The sequence below is a fragment of the Cheilinus undulatus genome, linkage group 11 (genome assembly GCF_018320785.1).
Source record: "Cheilinus undulatus linkage group 11, ASM1832078v1, whole genome shotgun sequence".
Classification (NCBI taxonomy): domain Eukaryota; kingdom Metazoa; phylum Chordata; class Actinopteri; order Labriformes; family Labridae; genus Cheilinus; species Cheilinus undulatus.
In genome coordinates, this window is record NC_054875.1 from 44,651,466 (window position 1) to 44,671,189 (window position 19,724).

Genomic DNA, 19,724 nt, shown 5'->3' on the forward strand with positions numbered 1-19,724 from the left:
GTCTAAAATTGCATTACACAACCTCTGACAGATATAACTAGAAAGTATTGACTTGTAAATAATAAGCCAATTAAAGCTTATTGTCTTGCACACTAGAAACCGACATTATGATGTTATTTATCTGATCTTCTGTAGTTTCCTGCTCCTCTTGCTCATTCTTATCTCACTGTAAAGCTTCTAACCACTTTTATATCTTTATTTTTGTTTCTTCCTGTTTTATCTACTTCCATCTCTGCTATTCCTGGTCTGAATTTATGTTAATGGGTTCTCCTCATTAAGTATTGTTTGGACTCTTACTGTATTTAAGTTATTTATGGTGTTTGAGTTTACATTATCATGTTTTCAAGAGTTCAAACTGGATTTTTGTTAGTTTTTGGGAATTTTGGGTTCTTATTCTTTGGTTTAAAGCATGCTTCTGCATATTTGTCTAAGCCCTTTGTAAACCCTTGTATTTAAAGTACTATACAGATAAAGTTATATAAATAGTAAAACAGTGAACAGCTTCTATTCATTTTTTCACTTCCTTGTGTTCATGGTTGCTTTTACTGCAGAAATGCTTCTCAAAGTTTTGTTATTCTTTGTATAATGATGATGAAGTTAATTTTATTCAGTTAAAACCACACATCATCTCAGCTACACTGTGTTTGGTGCTATTCTGATGAGCTATTCCTGTTTGTAATGTATATTTATAGCGCACCTTTAATGTATGTAGCAGCTCTGCAGATGTTCCCAGGTCCTTTTCATCTCAAGGATCCCCCACAGCCTCCATATAAGCTGAATTTTACCCCTCCATGCAGGAATAAGTGATGTTAACTGTCCCTTGCTGCTTTATGAGGGTAACAGAGGGCAGAGTGAAACCAGTGACCCAGGCTCCTTTCATTTTCTCCCTCCCTTTGCCTCTCCTCACTCACATGCTAAACAGTAAAAATGAAACTAACTTGTTTTGCTCGAAAACTGCAGGGGGATTTTACTATGTGCAAAAAAAGGGAACATTTTGTGCAATAACAGCTTTAATGCAGTTGTTTTAGCTTGAGACGGACGGTCATAAACATTGCATGATGATTGCATCATGAAGAGAAATCTTCATTTTGAATAAACTCCGATCAGGCTTTCAGCTGTTGTTATTTAGGTCTGATTCTGGAGGAAAATGACATTAACAGCTTCTGTTTTCATTGCATTTAATTAAAGTGAGTTGTTTTCGGCTGCAGAGAACTCCTGAGGATTTATAATAATTTTTCACCACACTGAGTACAGTAATTTTCTTTCAGCCAGAACTAAAACTCATTTGTTTTACCTTGTTTAAATAAATAGAAGTGGGTTTGACATCATGTTAGGCAGTGTGGTCAACCAGTGGGTCTCCAGATATTTATATTTACAGCATGGAGCCTCTGCAGCGCCTCCTTGTCCTCTGAGAGTCCAGAAACCTCCCAGTAAATCACAGTGATCGACTGTAATAAGGAACTCAGCTGCAAGGGATATTCAAGGACATCTATATGATTGACAAAGAAAGCACAAAAAGCTGACATCTATAAGCTCCACAAAACAGAAGGAAAACAATGAAATTAAGTTGTTAAATTAGGAAAAAGTTGAAATAACTCAAGTCGACCCATTGCAAACACATGTGGGATCATTACGCCACAAGCTCAGCCAGTGCCCACAGTGGCCACAATGCAAGACATAAACAAGAACGGCCGGGCTGTTTGCATTCCTGGTGTCGGACATTTTCAGGCAGCACTGACAGATCCGTGTAAAAATACATACAGAATAAGAAGTATGGACCGCACAGCTGGAAAATGTCATGTGGTTTTCAGCTGATGCCTCTGTTTACTGAATCAAACTTGAAATTCATTATCTTTGCCCTCATCCTCTGCTGCAATTTCATTCCTGCAAGGAGACACAAAGATAGAAAAGGAGCCAAAAAAAAAGGGGGCAAACCAGAGCTGAGGCCCTGCAGCTGAGCGTTAAGAGGGTCCTGGAAAAAAAAAACTCTGCCCAAAACATGTGACTTCAAAACATCAGCTACAAGTTAACGCTTCATCCATCCTTCATCGGCCTACAGAACTAATGCACAGGCACGTAAAAGCAACACGAGGTGAGGGGGGAAATAAATCACAGGCTGAGGACGTTTCAAATCTCAAAAGGGAAATTTGTCACAGAGAGTGAAGGGAAGAGGAAGAAAGAGGACAAATGGGATTTTTTTTAAATGATCTTGACGTACAAGTCAACGTTTATTCATACAGTTTATTTGTTGCTTGGTGGAACAGCTCAATATCACATTTAATGATTTCTTTAATTACAGCTCATTAAATCAGCATGTTTGTACACCACAGTTATAAAAGCAACATGACGGGTGATTCAAGCTTTCACAAACATTTCAGGATGTTTGTGCAGAAACAAATCAGCAGCTAAGTCAGGTAGCATGTTTGCCACTTTCACATGTAGCTTCATACCTTGGTGTTTTTAAGCAATACAGTCTGATTGAAAGTGTCCAACAGTGCCAACAGTTTAAAAAACATATGTATTAATGGGACAGTTGCATAGGAGTGGAATTCATCCATCAAAAACTGGAATGCACTCATGCAACAATCCAAACTGTACAAATATGTTGAAGATGTTTCAACACTGTAGTGGTGCAAACATGTTTGTAACGTGTATATAACTTGCATGCATTTATTCTCAAATAAAAACAAGACATTGCAAATGATTGGTTCCTGCCATGGGGTCCAAACAGACATAAACATCCTTTAACTTTTTCCAGGCATGAAAGCTGAAAACTTCCTGTATTGTGACAGCTCTATTCTCACATACAAAACAAAACTTGCTGCAAACAGCAGAGCAATAATAATAAAGAAATACTGTTCAAAGTGATCTCACTTGGTGGGTTAGGAACAAAATACACAAATAAGCAACCTTCTAGGATTATATGGCCCGTCTATTAAGAATAAATGCTACCTATACGTTGTCCATATGCCTCTGAGGATATGTCTCAGTGCAGGCTGCAGATGTTTTCTTAAATTTCTAACAACTGAAAACAATAAATTGCCCACTATCTGTTGCCTAGGACCTCTTCTTGGTATCAGATAAGTTGTAAAACAATTTGATCACAAGTAATTTAAAATATTCAGGAATTATGACAACCCTATTTGTCACAAATGTTCAAAATCAGCATTGTTTGGACAGCCAGTATCATGCTATTTACATATAGAAACACCAGGAATAAAAGATTACATAATACTCTCTTCAAAACTCTTCAAGTTGTTCATCAAGTTTAACTGTGCAGTCAAAAATATTGCAAAATGTGAACATTTACAGCATAAAAACAGCCATTAGACCTACTCACACACATATACTTTACATGTATTAGGGGAGTTTTTGCAGAAAGATCAGCAGCTTACTGGAGTTTAGTTTATCAGTATTTGTGATACTTAGATATTTTTAACTATGTCTTTGAATGATAGACTGATAGGATCTAAAGGTACAGCCTATGGGTTCATCTTGGCCCTACTGGTTTCTATTCTTTTATTTTTGTCTTATCTATTGTGTTTTTAATTCAAAAATGCATTTGAGTTGATTTTAGTGTTTGTCTGTGCAGATCCTAAGAGGAGTAGTTGGTATTAGATCCAAATAAAAGCTCTAAAAAAACTAGATCTGTTCCTTAAGACAGTTGAGTTGGGGAAGATTGATTCCATCAAACACTGCAATCAAACTAATATGTTTGCCTAACCTGACACGCAGGAAGACTGTTTCATATGTCCATTGCATGGTATATATTTCACATAACAGACATGGAATCTGGCCAAGCTATACTCATTGCACGGTAACCGTTCACCCACAATATTTGTGCAATTGAGACAATATGCACAAGTTTTCTTGCAATTTTTTTATAACTGAAAACAAAACATTTCCTGTTATGTTTTTTGCAGAGATTACGATTTTATATATATTAATATATACATACATCATCTACCAATTAACAGGGCTCAAATGCTGTCAATGTTTGTGTTCATTTATGACAGTACATGAAATGTTTGCCTGCAATTTACACTAGCAAAAAACAAAAAAAATACCACAGATTGGCTGCCCAGGACTTCTATTGTGTGGAAACATACATCATGATTGGCTCAGTATCATTAATAGTGTATTTGAGTATAAACTCTGGCATCATCATAAATCTATTTGTGGCTAACATTCAAATGGAACAATGTTAAAATCAATACATAAAACATCAGCGACAGAAGATTAGAAGCATGATCACAAGCATTCGGTCTCCTCCCAAACAACACTCTGACATCTCTGAATTTGAATCTTTGAGTTTGTACATCTGTGAATCTTTGAAATTGTGATTTGCTTTGGCAATGAAAGTGACTGATTTCCATGCCAATAAAGAGATTTGAATTGAAGTGAAATTGGAAATATTCTCTACAAACTCTTCAAATCGTCCATGAAGTTTAACTGCACAGTCACAGACATTGGGAAAATACACATATACATATACAGCATGAAAACAGACATATTCAACCTACACAAACACAAATGCACCATGGGTACTTTTGTGGAAAAATCAGCAGCTTGCTCTTGTGACATGTCTCCACCCACATTCAAGATGGGCAGTATTTACGATATTTAAATATATTTTAGTCACATGTTTTAAAACGATTACATTTCTGTTTTTTTAATGACTGGTAAAGGTAACAAAGAGTGCTGCACAATCAATCTAATCAGTTTCACCTGCATCGTCAAGCTGTGCAATTACATAACCACATCCATGCGATTATCCTTGTAATATGCAGTACTTTACAGTTTTACAAAAATGGCAACTGAAAGGCCTGTATGTTTACAACACTGCCACTATTGCACTTTGTAGAAATAGCTTTATTTTTATGGGAAACATTCTTTGGAAAATATTAACCCTTTAAAGCCTGAAAACACAAATTATAGCCAGAAAATTCTCATTTTTTGGAACTGAACTGTTTATTTCACTTTCTAACTCCAACAAAATCTAAATTTCCATAAAATTTAACATATATATATATATATATATATATAGTTTTTATACTACATTAGGTGTTTTTGGTAACTGATAATCCACTTATTAGATTGTATTCAAAGGGTTTTTTTTTCAGTCCTTTATGATCATTTTGATTAGATAGAGGTATCATGAAAGTATGTATCAAATATAATACAACAGGCTTTAAGGGGTTAAGGTATTTTAGCAGCAGTACTGTAAAAATAGTTTCATTTGTTAATGCTACTTTGTAAAGTTTCAGTTGGTTAAAACACTTAAAAACCATCATTTTCTCTGCATTTTCATTGATAACCAAGCATGATAACATATAAGTAAAATGTCGTAATCGCAAATAGCAATAAAGACCAGTAAGATCACAATCTCTGATATTTACCAAATCGTTGCACTAGCAACGATCTTCAGAAACTGCCTCTATTCTATAAGACAGTCGTGTTGGAGAGGAATGTGTCCAAAAGCTACCAGTTATGAGGTTATTACTGCAATTACATCAGAGTGTAAAACTCTGGTATCATAATAAACCTGTGTCATAAACATTCAAATCAAACTATGCTAAAATGGCAAAAGAAACAGAAGATGAAGAAATATTCAGTGGCATGGTCTCACCACTTTCATTTTAAGTTAGCAGCATTTATGATACTTCAGGCTGTTTCTGTGTTTGATATAAATGATAGAATTTATATCATTTAAATGACTAATACACTGTAAAACTGAACAAGTTGAAAATAGTCTCAATATTTGTCATAACTGATCACATATTTTTCTTATTATGACTCAAGTTAAAATACATAATTTATCCCCTGCAATTTTACCTTACCTCTTTTACATTCTTTAATTTTGAATAATCATGCCACCACTAAGCTAATCTGACTGACTACAAGTTACAAAGACTGAAAGGTGCACTTTGATCCAAAAAGTTCTCTCCCACAGAGTTCACACCACCATCTTTGCTATGCTGGTTGTTCCCCACAGGCAGGACTTCTCTAACCGAGTGAGTAACTTCATGCATGGTGCAAAAGTGTCTGAAGCCCCAAGGCATTCTGGGAAAGCTATGCAGATCGGGGGATGACTGTCAAATAAATTAAGTACTTTGGGAAAAAATACTCAGAGTGACTGCATACTGCTTACGTAAAACTAAAAAAGTGTTTGATCAACTCAGACAAGCAGAGCTGAAATAGTTAATTAGGATTTTTAAGTCGACTCAACTCAATTTTTAAAACCTTTCACTGTTCAGTCTGTCAGTGTACTTCAAAATAGACGTAAGCTAAAAAAGACGACGTCTGTTTAACAAGTCAGTTGAGTTGTAGTGGAATGATTCAAAAAAATTACAATCAAACAAAAAAAGTGTTTGCTCACAGTCTTAGTGCAGTTCAGACTGTGCAGGAGGTTTGTTGTATTTTTTTTGATAACTGACAAGAAAGAATGACCAGATACACTGGATTTACATTTTCATTCTAGACAATATGAAAACCTCAGCTACAAATTAATGGCATTGTCAGTGTTTTTGCAGGAGTTTTCCAGCAATTCCTGATAAACAATGAGAAAAAATTAGCTGATATTGGTTGATTTCAACATCTAATTTAATTTCTATTGAATGGAAATGTCAAAATGGACTGATAAAACTCTGCTTGTCACAAAAATTCAACTACAGCAATGTCAAAATAATTAAAAACATAATTCTTATGTACAAACTTCAGAAAAAAAGATAAAGAAATATTCAGTGGCTTGGTCTTGTGACATGTTGCCATTTACTTTAAAGGTTGGCAAAATTAATGATTCTTTAATATTTATGAGCAAGTTTTTTTTTAAAAAAGATTCTGCTATTTTAATGGGTTATAGTATCAAAAAGTACCAAACTACATCTGTTTGACCAGTCAGATTAATTAAAAAGAACTTAATCCCACAGTTGTGCAATTTAGAAAGTTTGCATTTCCCTGTAATGTTTTGATAAATGAAAGCTGAAATTGCCACATTTTGGATGCACTGGATTTCTGTTTTGTGCCCAGAGTACAAAACATCAGCTACAAGTTAACAGCGTCAAAACACTCTCAATGTTTTTGTACAATTATGAAAGTATTCAGGAGTTTCCCTGATACTAGCAATAGAAGTCGTGGCTTCCTCTGACGTGGGAAACATGTCGTAATTGGCAAAAAGTCACTAGTAATGTAAGAAAGTGTAAAACTCTGGCAACTTCATTCACAAATATTCAAACAGAGCAATGTTAAAAAAGCTAAAAACATTATTTTTGACAAAGCCCAGAAATGTTTAGCAGCTTAGTCTTGTGACATTTAGATTAAAAGTTGGCAATATTTTAATACTTCCCTACATAGTCATGCGTTTTTCTAAAAGGACATCTATGATTTTACTGACTAAAAGTATCAAAAAACTACATTTACATCTGTTTCACAAGTCTGTTGAGTTAAAGTGGAATGAACGCTCAAAAACTGCAATCAAACAGAAACTTTCACCAACAGTCTATGGAGTCTAGACAGTGTGAATTTTCTTCTATTTTTTAAAAAAGACAACAAGAAATCACCCCGTATCGGGTGCATGGATTTCTGTTTTGCTTCCATAGCATAAAACATCATCTGCAAGTTAAAAGTGCTGAAATATTGTCAATGTTTATGCACAATAATGCAGGATGCAGGACTTTGTCAGCGACTTCTGCTCATTTAAAACAGAAAAATCAGAAAATTGGTCGCCGTAAGTCTATTTCAGATGCTATGGCATGGAAACAGATATCAATACTGGCACATTATGAGCAGTAAAGTAGCAAAGAGTATTATGCATTATGCCACTATGCATTAGGACAACCCTATTTGTTGGTATAGGTCTGTTTCACAAGCCAGTTGAGTTAATCCTCTAAAAACTGCAATAAAAAAGCAGATTTTCCTGCAGTTTTTGTGCAATTCAGACCGTGCATTTCCTTGCATTTCCTTGCATCAAGAAATTACCTGCTACTAGGTGCACTGTTTCCACAGATTAAAACATCAGCAACAAGTTTGCAGCATCGAAAAAACCGCCAGTGCTTTTGTACAATTGCAGGAGTTTGCCTGCAACTTCTGCTATAAAGTTACCCAACAGTGGTTGCCTACAGCACCTATTTTAGAAACTCTGGTATGGAAACAGACATCAAAATTAGCAAATTATGACCAGCAGAGTATCACATATTAAAGGATGGGTATCATGATAGATCTATTGTCACAAATAAGCGAATAAAACAATGTTAAAATGGCTAATAGCATTATCTTTATATACAAACATCAGAAATAGAAGATTATGAAATATTCTCAACAGAAACCTTCAACTAACACTGCAGAAATGTAGAGCACAAAAACATTCATATCAACACATTAACGCTCTCACATTTACACACAAACGCTGCATCCATCAGGTGTGTTCCTATTTCTACCTTTCACACCTGGGAGCGTCTACTTACAGCCTCATGCACTCTGCCATGCATTTGCCACATCCACTCATGTTGGTGTCAAACTAGCTGTTGAAATGTTCTTGCAGCATCTGAGCCTCATGTAGGGCTGGGACTGTAGGGTCTACAGTCATGTGATTTGCTGGAAGAGCCCCCCCCCCTCCCCTCCCACCTCGCAGGCCTGCCCCTGAGTGGCCTCTGCTAGGCTGTGTTTCCAGGAAAGGGGCCTACTGGACAGGCTGTGAGGCCTAGGCAGGGAGACATTGGCTCATTGAGAAAAACAAAAACAGAGAGGGGCGGTGGGAAGACTCTCCCCTCTTACATAACTCTCCCTTCATGACAGGCAGGCAGAGAGAGAAAAAAAAAGTTCCCCGCCACAATGCAAAGAAAAACCTGTCCATCCGCCTCTCCTCAGCTTTCAGAGGCTGAGCCACTTCAGGTCTGGAATTTGAGCAACACTGAAACCAGCAGTGCTTTTTTACTCCTGGTTACACAACAGTTGCAGACATACCAGCACCACAGGCATGACAAACAGCATTCAAACATACATGCTGCCAAACTCTGTCACTGCTGCTTATTTCAGCCTTTATGTTCAAACACATTAAATCTGCTGTGTCCACGCAGCAGCAACACACAAACATGATGTAACACACCATGTTATTTAATGTGTTATGTTGTTCAGCTCTGGTGTTGGAGGCTTCTGCTGTATCTGTGGAGGCTGCTCTGTGGCCTGCACTGCCACCCTGTGGCAAAAGGAGAAAGAACAGGCTGATTTTGAAGGGATCTGCAAAAATAAAAGTTGAATTCAGTCTAATAAGGAAAGCAACAAGGTGTATCTGAATGTGAAAAATTTCCCAGGCAACTCTAATTTTTTGTACTCATGAAACTTAAAAACTTTTAAACTGACATTGTGCTACAGAAGCAGTTTAATCTTGTTGTTTGTTCTCTTTTTTACCGTTATTTCTTATTGATTTTAATCTTTGCAATCATAGGGTACATGAAGAAATACGCTGTCAATCTCTTTCCCTCCCTCCCTCTCTCAGGTCTGAGCCTAAACCATTTTAGCATGAGTGGAGGGTCAGAAAAAAATAAACAATAATAAGATAAAACAGTACATATATGAAATAAGTATTCTAGAATTGGTCAATAAATGTTGAATAAATGTGCAAATTTCCAAGAGAATTATGCACTTTAGATAGTATTAAGAACACTTACCTAGATCAAGTTAATAACAAAAGAAATATAATAAATAAGTAGAAGGTTGGTATAACTGAGATGCCAACAGGTAAAAGCTGTTGTTTGTTCTAGAGTTTGTCAGTAGCAAACACATTATTCTAGTGCAATTACAGCTGCCTCAAAGGCCCTGTGGCTAAACACAGGCATGTTGCTTATTCTAAAAAATTGGCATTAATTTACAAATTTATTCTGGGATGTCCAGAATAATTAAGTCCAGTCTGCAGCCCTTTATCTCTCCCGTTTCTGACTCTATCCACTGTCTTCCTCTCTAAATAAAGCCATAAAATCACCCAAAAATGAGTATTACCTCCGCCAAAGAGGCTATGTGATCAGGTGGGTTTGTTAGTTAGTCTGTTTGTAAGTAACATTACTCAAAAAGTTATGGACGGATTTTGATGAAATTTTCAGGAAATGTCAGATATGGCATAAGGAAGAACTGATTAGATTTTGAGAGTGATCCGGATCACTGTCTGGATCCAGGAATTTTTAAAAGGATTCTTTACTATTGGGAGACAGGGCTAATGGTGGAGGTCCGCGCTGTTACCACTTTACGCCAGGAGAAGGCGGACATGAGTAACTTCAATCCCAGCAGCATTTTGGGTGTGTTTCTATTTAAAGTTTTGGAGTTTATAGAGTTTGAAAGATGCACACCTGGTCAAGGAGACGAGTCAGAGCATAACAGAGAGAAAGACAGCAAACTGTAGCAAGAATGCTCACAATGCTGGGAGGAATAGAGGAATATTCACCCTCTGCCATGACTTCCAGTCATCCAGTGCGACCATGGGTGAGACTGTCAGTGCATCCGTTGGCACCGAAGTGCAGCGCTTCCCCATTACAGTTCACCTGTAGCGAAACCAATGCTTAGCCTCACCATGTTTCCACCCCACTGGGAAGGGAGTAATCTGCAAAAGTTAATTTTATTTTTTTATACCTTTATTAGCTAGTAGTTTATTTTCCTAAAAACTCTTTTTTTTAAATAAATCTTTATCTTTGTTTTAGATAACCAGTATGAGAAATTTGCCCCCGCAACCAGCCAAATGGCCAGTGTATTTTCTGACATTTCCTGTTTGAAACCAGCCTCAGAAATCCAGAAAATGTATTTTTTAATATAGTACACACATTTACAATTAAACATTTCTACCTAAAAAATTTAATAAAATTTTAACTCTTGTTGTGTACATGGAATACCTACGTCAGTCCAGACTTATTTATTCATATTACATGTCTCCTCATATTCATATAAATTTTTAATTCACAAGTAATTTTGCTATTTACATTATTTTTAAAATACTGTATAACGCTAACACACCTATTATACTGTAAAACACTGTGGATGGCTTTGAATAGGCTTTAATTTTGACATGAGGGCTTTTATTTTGAAATGCTCACCTTCCCCATTGAGTCACATGATTTCCTTTTCCTCAAGTATATCAATAAAACAAGAGAACAAAATAGCAGAATTGATAAAAAAACAAAAAATGTTCCTGTTTTTCCATTTTTGTGACTGAAATTTAAAAAATCACTTCTTTTCCTTTTTGTTTTGTTCAGAAGCAAAAAAATGGAAAAATTGCTCTGTTTTTTTTAATCTTTTTCTGTCAAAATGGTTCAAACAGGAAATGGAACCACAGGAAGATAATTAATTTGGTTTAATTAAACTGTGTGTCCATGGGGCCCCTAGTAGTCCAGGGCCCCAGGCAATTGCCTAACTATAACAATTCAGGGACAGAGCCTGTAGTAGCCAGGGCTGAACAGGGCCCCCTGAAATCTGATTAGTCCCCCAAAATCCTGAAAATGTATGTGGCTCTCATTGGAAAAAGTTTAGACACCCCCTATCTAAATCAATCTAAATGGGCTCCCCTTTCACCATCTGCAACATTTAAGTGATTTTAAAAAAAATGTGCAATTGTTCTGATCAAAAACCTGTTTAGATTTTCATTTAACTTTTTCCTCTATTTTTTCAGATGTATTTTTTGGACTTTTATGACTGTAGACTTTGTACATAGGACGTGATCCCATATGGATCTATTATTGCTGCAAAACTATTTGCAAATGCGTACACAGATCTGTACAAAATCTGAAAATATGTAGATAGATTTGCAAATGTGTGCTCAAAATCACAAGTGTGTGCAGACATGTGTGCAAATATGTTAAAAGATGTGCAAATTTTTACAAAGATCCATGCATGCACAAATCTGAAAATGTGTAGACCAGTTTGTAATTGTGGACTGAGTTTATTTTGGTTCGGAAAACTCCATCTTCTTTTGTTTTAAGATGTCAAAATACTCATAAGACAGCAATTACAACTGAAATGAGTCAGTTGGCTGTCATACTCACGTGAATTTAGCAACACTTCAGCCACAAAGGACCACATCTGTTAAGTGTAAAAGCTCTGGGTTTTTTTCCCTTAGTGCAGGCTCACAGGCAAGGCTGGCTGCCCGCCTCATAGAATATGCATCACATGGACCGGTAATCAATGCTGAGGCAGGCAGCAGATTAGATAGAATTTATGTCTTGTGAGTATTTCGAGATCTTAAAGCAAAAAAAGACCACAATTACAATCTGTCCTACATATCTGCAAGATTGTGCATGCATTTGTGGATCTTTGCACTCATTTGCAGATCTGTGCACACATTTGTGGATTGGTGCACGCATGTGCAAATCTATCCATGCAATTGCAGATTGGTGTACAGATCTTGGTATGCATTTGCAAATAGTTATGCAACAAAAATGACTCCATAATCCAAATACTAGCCCATCATTGTCCCACCTTTGTCCTCTATTATGAGCTGTTTTAACATCTACATTTCCTTCCGTGGTGCATAATTTAAAAACATCTTATCTTATGTTATCTTATCTTACAGTCTGATTGCTAACTGTATTTGTACGGAAATTGCTAAAGTAGCAGGGCAGGGCAGGTCACACATCTCCAGTCACGTTGGACGAGAAACACTGACTATGACTGAAAAATCTTTTTTTTTTTTTAAGAACTTGTGCAAATAATGTAGTATTGTGGTTCTGAAAATATAACCTTCACATGTAGACATGCACCTGTCTCACCAGGTACCATTTACCTGCAATGCCTGCACAGGTAAAGACTGTTGGACTGATGCAGGATATCACACTTTGGGACATTAAAACAGCTTTCCTCTTAATCTCTCTTTGCTCCACCTCAAGTTTAGCTTTAACATTCAGAGCAGCCAGCGCCACAGTCAGTCTGTTTTCAGTTAAATGAACCCCCTCTTTATGTGCTTTTAAAGTCTGTCAGTCTGTTTGCTCACAGCTGCACCTCTACGATGAAGTGTCCACTCAAACCAATGTCTGATTCAGGAGTCAAACTCCGGCTCCTGCTGGATCAGGACGGACGTGTCATTCCCTTTCCTTGCGCTCGGATCCAACCAGGAAACTCCCTGAGCAATCAGACACAACCACACCTGCAGCAGAGAGAGGCAGACAGAAAGTATCAGGGGATTATTACTCTCTACAGATTCTACACAGAGATGTAAGATCCGTACATAGTGGTTGTGATTTCAGCATGTTAAGTCTACTGGTTTACACTCACAAAGTTATGAGATTTGTTCTTTTATTTTTGCCCTTTTAACCTGTATTTTCATAGTCTGCACATAAACATCATAAGCTAAAACTGTGAAGTTATAATAAAAGCATCTTTAATGTAAAGCAGCAAGTTTAAGACCAAATAATTCCACTACTAATGCTCTACTTAGGCTTACAAATGACGTCTTCTCTGCTTCTAACAATAATCAACTAACTGGTGCCATTTTTATTGACCTCACAAAAGCTTTTGATCTGGTTGACCACTACTTGCTTTTACACAAACTGTACTCTGTTGGTTTATCACACAAAGCAATACTCTGGTTCAGCTCCTACCTTCACAATTGAAAACAGTGTGTTGCTATCCAAGGACATAAATCTGACACTTCAACAGCGAGGCGTGCCTCAAGGTTCAGCTCTCGGTCCACTTCTCTTTTCTATTTTTGTTAATGACTTTCCTTTGATTTGCTCAGAGTGTAATATTCAACTTTATGCAGACGACAGAGTAATTTACACAACAGAAACAGACCTACAACAAATCGAATCAGCCCTGCAATCAGATTTTAATAACATTCAACACCGGCTCACATCAAATACACAAATCTCATATCATGATTTTCAGTACTGCCCAGTCTATAAGATCCAAACCAAAAAATCAAACTTGTGCTGTTTCATGTTTCAGTGGTCAGTCCCTACAAAAAGTTGAACACACTAAATACCTTGGTCTCTGGCTGGATTCAGAACTCAAATTCAAACACCATATTCAACATATTATTAGAAAAATTAACTGAAGCATAGGTGTTCTTTACCATTCAAGAAACTACTTTACTCTCTCTGTAAGAAAGAAACTAGTCCAACAACTCATCCTACTAATCATGGACTATGCAGACATTGTATACCAGGTTGCTCCCAACACTAATCTCCTCCCCCTCAATGTCATTTTCAATAAACTCTGTAGGTTTATACTTGGCTGTCCCTTCACAACTCACCACTGTATCATGTATGAAGAGCTCAATTTACCCTCCCCCACAACAAGAAGGCAGTGTCATTGGTTACAATTCATCTACAAATGCATACATCTCAATTATCCCCTCTATCTTAAAGTTTTTGGTACCATTCTCCTCCACTTGTCAGCTGAGACATACTACACATCTATTTTTTTCTGTCCCTGGGGTTTCTAAATCGGTAGCCAAGAAAGCATTTATGTTCAAAGCTCCCTCAGATTGGAACAATCTTTCTGCAAATATTAGGTCTATAACCTCCTTCCATTCCTTTAACAATGCCCTGTCCTCTTATCTCAGAATTAATTGTACTTGTTTTTAACAACACTGCTATTTCACCTGCTTAACTTTAACCATGCCATGCTCTGCTTGTAAATATTATCATCTTCAATGTGATTGTTACTGCCAAGAATGTCACATACTGAGTGGATAAACCACTCTAGTCAAATTTGCCACAAGAAGGATCTCCTGAGTTTGTATGCCTATCATTACTTGATAGTTCTAGGTCTGTTGTTTGTCTTGTTTTGTGCGTTACTTCCGTCATGTACTGTTCTGTTTGTTTTGTGCTCTGTTCAATGGTTTGTAAACCTATATTTCAAATGTGCCTTTTTGTCTTAAGGATCCCCTCAAAAACGAGATGACACATCTCAAGGGGTTGACAGTAGGACAAAGTTCAGCCACAGCAGACTATGTGCAGAGACAGCCGCTCCCAAACGACCTAATGTTACCTACCAAATATCCCACAAATGTCAGGTATGCTATGGAGAGGAACGCTGAAAGCACATAGAGCCACACGCTGTTCAGAGCCGCCACATAGACCACCACGAAGTACATGTTGATGCAACACACCATCAGGATCACCAGGCCACCTCCGATTTTAAACACCCTGCAGAAAGAGGAAGAGGGAATGTTTGTTTGGAGTTAAATTAAACTTTGTTTTGTCCTTTTATGATTTAGATAAACTTACAGTCCGTTGGCAAACTCCTCCATGAGAGAAGGAAGACTGGTGAAGGTGAGGATGGGAATCAGGGCAAAGGGCAACTGCGAGAGAAGATATGACAATGTGTTTCATATTATTTACGAGAAAAATCTTCTATATTATAATGTATTTAAAGCTACTAAAACCTGGTGATGTTTTCTGTACACATTAGAGTGTTTGGCATGTCGTCTTTTAGTGCCCTTGATAGTACTGTCTTCTTTCTTTGGTGATCCAGTGAGCCTTACTTTTTGTCTTCAAATTTAAATAAAGTCCACTTCTTCAAGTTGTGTAAAGCTTGCCTTTTCCTCAGAATAAAGTATGGAATCTCCTTTAAAACTAGACACTAAAACTAAAAAGACCTTAACTTTCCATTTATAGAAAAGCTCTAATTCTAGTCGTTTGATTGCCCTAGTCATAAGGTAGTGTACTGTATCATTAGAAAATAAATTGCTGTATATCAGATAAAAATGACCTTTAAAAAAGCATAAAAATAAGGGGTTTGAGATCAAAGCTTTCTAAAAGAAAAATAAATCAAGCAAAGAAAAATGATAAATATCTATATGAATCCTTCCATGACTCAGTTCCTCTCCTCTCTGACCTGTAGACTCTGCAGCACGTTCAGGAAGTCGTTCATTCCGGTCAGGTGCTGGACGTCCTGGAAGATGGCGACCAGCAGGGTGGGAGTGATGGCGAGGGAGCGGGTCAGCAACACCCGAGCAAAGCGGGACCAGCGCAGGTTCAAGAAACCCTGAGGAGAAAAAAAATAATAATTGAGAGACCATCAAGATAAGTAATATCAAATTAAAAAAACTTTGGACTTCAGACTTTTTAAAAGTTTTATTTAAAAGTTACCCAAAAAGTAGCCCATGACCTAGAATAATAACTCCAATCTTTTTCCCTAGAACCCCCCAACTTGTATCCAAGAAAAGGCAAGGCGCCACAAGACCGACATGTATAAAAGGTGACAGATTACTGTCAAAAATATTAATGAATTTCACTTGTTGTCAACAAAACCCAAAGAAAATAGGTCTACATATATTAATCATACCAAAGACATTTGTCTAAAATATTCAAGTAAAGTTTCCCCTGATCATATTTGTTGTTTACACCAATGGTTCTCAACGTGGGGGTCAGGACTCCTGTGGGCATCACGAGACACTGAGTGGGGGTCACCAGATGCCTTAATAAAACAAGAATATTTTTAAATGATTTCAAACAGTGTATTTTACTCATTTTTATAAAAAATAAATGCAGAAAATTAGTCAAAAGGAAAATAAAACAGGGTCATATGGCGAGATTTCTGCTGAAATCTAAGTAATGTTTAAAAAATGTGTAAAAAGTAGGTGTGCAGACAGATTTGTCTGAACCCCTGACAAACCTAGAGAATGAGCCCTTCCATGTTGTGATTTATTGATGATATCAGTGCATGTATATTGAAAAGTGTGTCAAACTATTATTAGGTTCTAATATTGAATGTATTTATTTGTGACACCTTTTAACAACTTTTATCACCCAATTTTGACACCATTATTCTCCACTTTACATTAATTTTGTGCAATTTGCGCCCATTTTTGCCTCTTAACTCAGTTTAGCCACATTTTAACCTGATTTCATCACCTTTTCTCACAATTTTTGCCACTTTAATCCCATCTTTGCTACTTTTTAATCACATTTCACCACTTTCTCTGCCCATTTTTCCACTTCAAAGCCATTTTTGTCCCTTTGAAACACTTTTTCTGCCCGTTTATGCCACTTCTAAACCACTTACTGCCACTTTCCGCCCATTGTTTCCTCTGTTGACCCACTATTGCCACAATTTACCCCTTTTCACCGCCTTTAACCCCGATTTCTCATCATTTTGACCACAATTCAGTTTGTTATGCCCATGTTTGCCAGTGTAACCAGTTTCTGTCACTTTCTGCCTATTTTTCTGCCTCCGTTAACCAGATTTTTCCAATTCAAACCATTTTTCCTCACTTTTAAATCCCATTTCACCACCTTTTCCAACCTTTTTTGCCACTTTCAACCAATTTCTTCCACTTTTTAATTCAAATACACCACTACCTTTAAGCCACTTTTAAGCCAATATTGCCACTTATAACCCCTTTTACCACTTTTTATGGCCATTTTTGCAACTTTAACCATTTTCTGCCACTTTTTTCCCCCAGTTTTATCTATTTTTGTCCCTTTTAACACATTTCTGATACTTTTAAAATACTCTTAACCTACCTTTTCTGCCAATTTTTGCCATTTTAACCCATTTCAATTCTGAGAAAGAAACAGGATTTATATTCTTAAAATGGCTGTTTACTACGGCATCAATGAATAAACAAGATATTTGATGCTCTGATAAAAGTGGTTATTATTCATATTAGAAAATAAATATGGATATCACAGCTTAACCATGGTTTTGCTGACTCCATGAGCCCCCTGTTTGGCTAGGCCCCAGAAAGCTCTCCCCTTTATCCGGCCGTGTCTGCACATGACTTATGCTCATGGCTATGTTCAGCCACCTTCAGGTACAGTGGGGGTCCCTGGTCTCTGGCACCTTTATTATGGGGGTTGTAGGCTAAAGAGTTTGAGAATCACTGGTTTACTCTATCTGTGCTTTATGTGTTTGTGTTTTTGTGCAGGGATGAGCCCTCCATCCTCACTGACCTCCATGACGAACTGTCCCGAGTACGTTCCAGTCATGGTGGAGCTCTGACCAGCTGCAAGGATCCCAACGGCCCAAATGTAGAGTGCTGCAGGGCCAAAGAAACAGCCCAGAACCACGCCCTGCAAACAGACACACAAACAAAACAACATGATAACAGTGAGGATATGACCACCAGAGAGAAAAGTTCTGTCCTGGGTTTTATTTTCACTGCTACTCCCCTCATTCCTTTGTCATCTTCAAGGCACACAGTAGTCTGTACACAAGAAACTCTAATTTATCTATCATTGCTCTCAAAGTGGCTAAAATGCTGTATTATTACACTCCAAACTTTGCATTAAATATTCTTAAAACCTCAGATTAATCCAGCTATCAGGATACAACATTTACAGATACCGGAGCAGAGCATGTAAGCAGTGGATTTCTGTTACTGCCATAGTCCCAATTACTCTACATTTGTGCTTCATATTTAGGCTATTCTTCCTTCAGGTGTCCTTTTGCACCAGATTGCATCAGTATTTCACCATTTTTATATATTTATTCCACATCAATGTTTAACCAATAGAGGGCAGCATAAGCCCTCAATCAGCTGAGCACAAAAAGAAACATTTACTCACCAGCTGACCCATTTTACTCCGTTTTCAAGTTCAAATTCAATCATCTTCATGTGTATCATATAAATACTGATATTTCCACACTCCAGCTCCTTCTGCCTCAGAACAAAACCACTGTATACAACCTGGATGTTCATGTGAAGAAGGCAGATTTCTGTGACAAGCATTCAACTCTTATTTATGGTCTATAATCTCAGCTACCATGACAGATGGATGGTGTTTTGGGGAAAGTCTTAATTGTTTTTTTTTTTAATAATCTTCTGTCACAAACAACAGCACACAGAATTTCCCACAATTCTTCCTTCATTGAGCCATTATCTATAGCACTTATCCCATTTGAGTAGTGCAGAAGCTGGAGGCAGTTCTATAATTACCTTGCTAATTCTATCAAATGCAAAAGAAAGTTTTCCTTGGCGGTTTCATAAGGATTTTTCAAATTAAAGAATCAAAACAATGCACATAAGAGCTAAATGTAAAAATCATTCATTAGGCGTAAAGTTTTAGTGATAACTAGGGCTGTCAAATAATTAAAATTTGTAATCACAGTTAATTTTTTAATCTGCGATCAATTGGGATTAATCTCCCCTTTTTGAAGCGTTTTAAAATTCTACTATTTACATTTAAATTTTGTCTGTGGCTGCAGGGAGATGATATCATGGATAAGCCAAAGTGTGCATGTGTGATTTTTATTCTATCGAGCTCTCATTGAATCTGTCCTGTCTTCTCTCTTGTTTCATGGTTTGGTAAGTTGTCTTGTAGTCCTTTAAACCTGCGGGAGCACCGGCGCTCCCAGTGCATTTCTATTTTTAACCGCAGGTAGAATTGCAACCAAATGAGATAGAGCAATAATTCCTTTGCATATTAAACCGGAAGAGTAACACAAACACATCCCACATTCAGTGAGTCCCAGAGCACTGTGTCCTTCCAGAAATATCCTTCCTTCTCTTGCAGAAATATAGGAAAAAGCACACACATCAAAAACAGTTTACAATAATATGATCAGGACTGCTGCCTTTCACAGCACTTCCTAGTTTACGTGTACGTGATAACGTATGACAACGTTTTTTCTGCACGAAACCTATTACAATGTTTCCTTGCAGGTCATGAGTCGCACTGTTATTGTTTCAACGTGGTCTTCTGCAAACGTATGGATGCTCAAAAGTATCTGGCATGAAGTAGGCAAGCTAGCTGATAGGTTAGAAACAAGCCAACCTATCAGATCTTTATTCTTTACAACTG

The 19,724-nt window shown here is 37.1% G+C and overlaps 1 protein-coding gene across 1 annotated transcript in view; it reads right to left on the bottom strand.

Moving 5' to 3' along the window:
* Nucleotides 1-10,875: 10,875 nt before the first annotated feature.
* LOC121517527 (natural resistance-associated macrophage protein 2-like) overlaps nt 10,876-19,724 on the bottom strand; it is a 28,699-nt gene continuing 19,850 nt past the window's right edge. The window contains exons 12-16 of the mRNA XM_041799361.1: nt 17,874-17,993; nt 15,814-15,963; nt 15,204-15,277; nt 14,969-15,122; nt 10,876-13,117 (exon numbers count right to left, since the gene is read on the bottom strand). Coding sequence (XP_041655295.1) covers nt 13,010-13,117; nt 14,969-15,122; nt 15,204-15,277; nt 15,814-15,963; nt 17,874-17,993 — 606 coding nt within the window. The 3' untranslated portion in view covers nt 10,876-13,009. The remainder of the gene's footprint in view (nt 13,118-14,968; nt 15,123-15,203; nt 15,278-15,813; nt 15,964-17,873; nt 17,994-19,724) is intronic.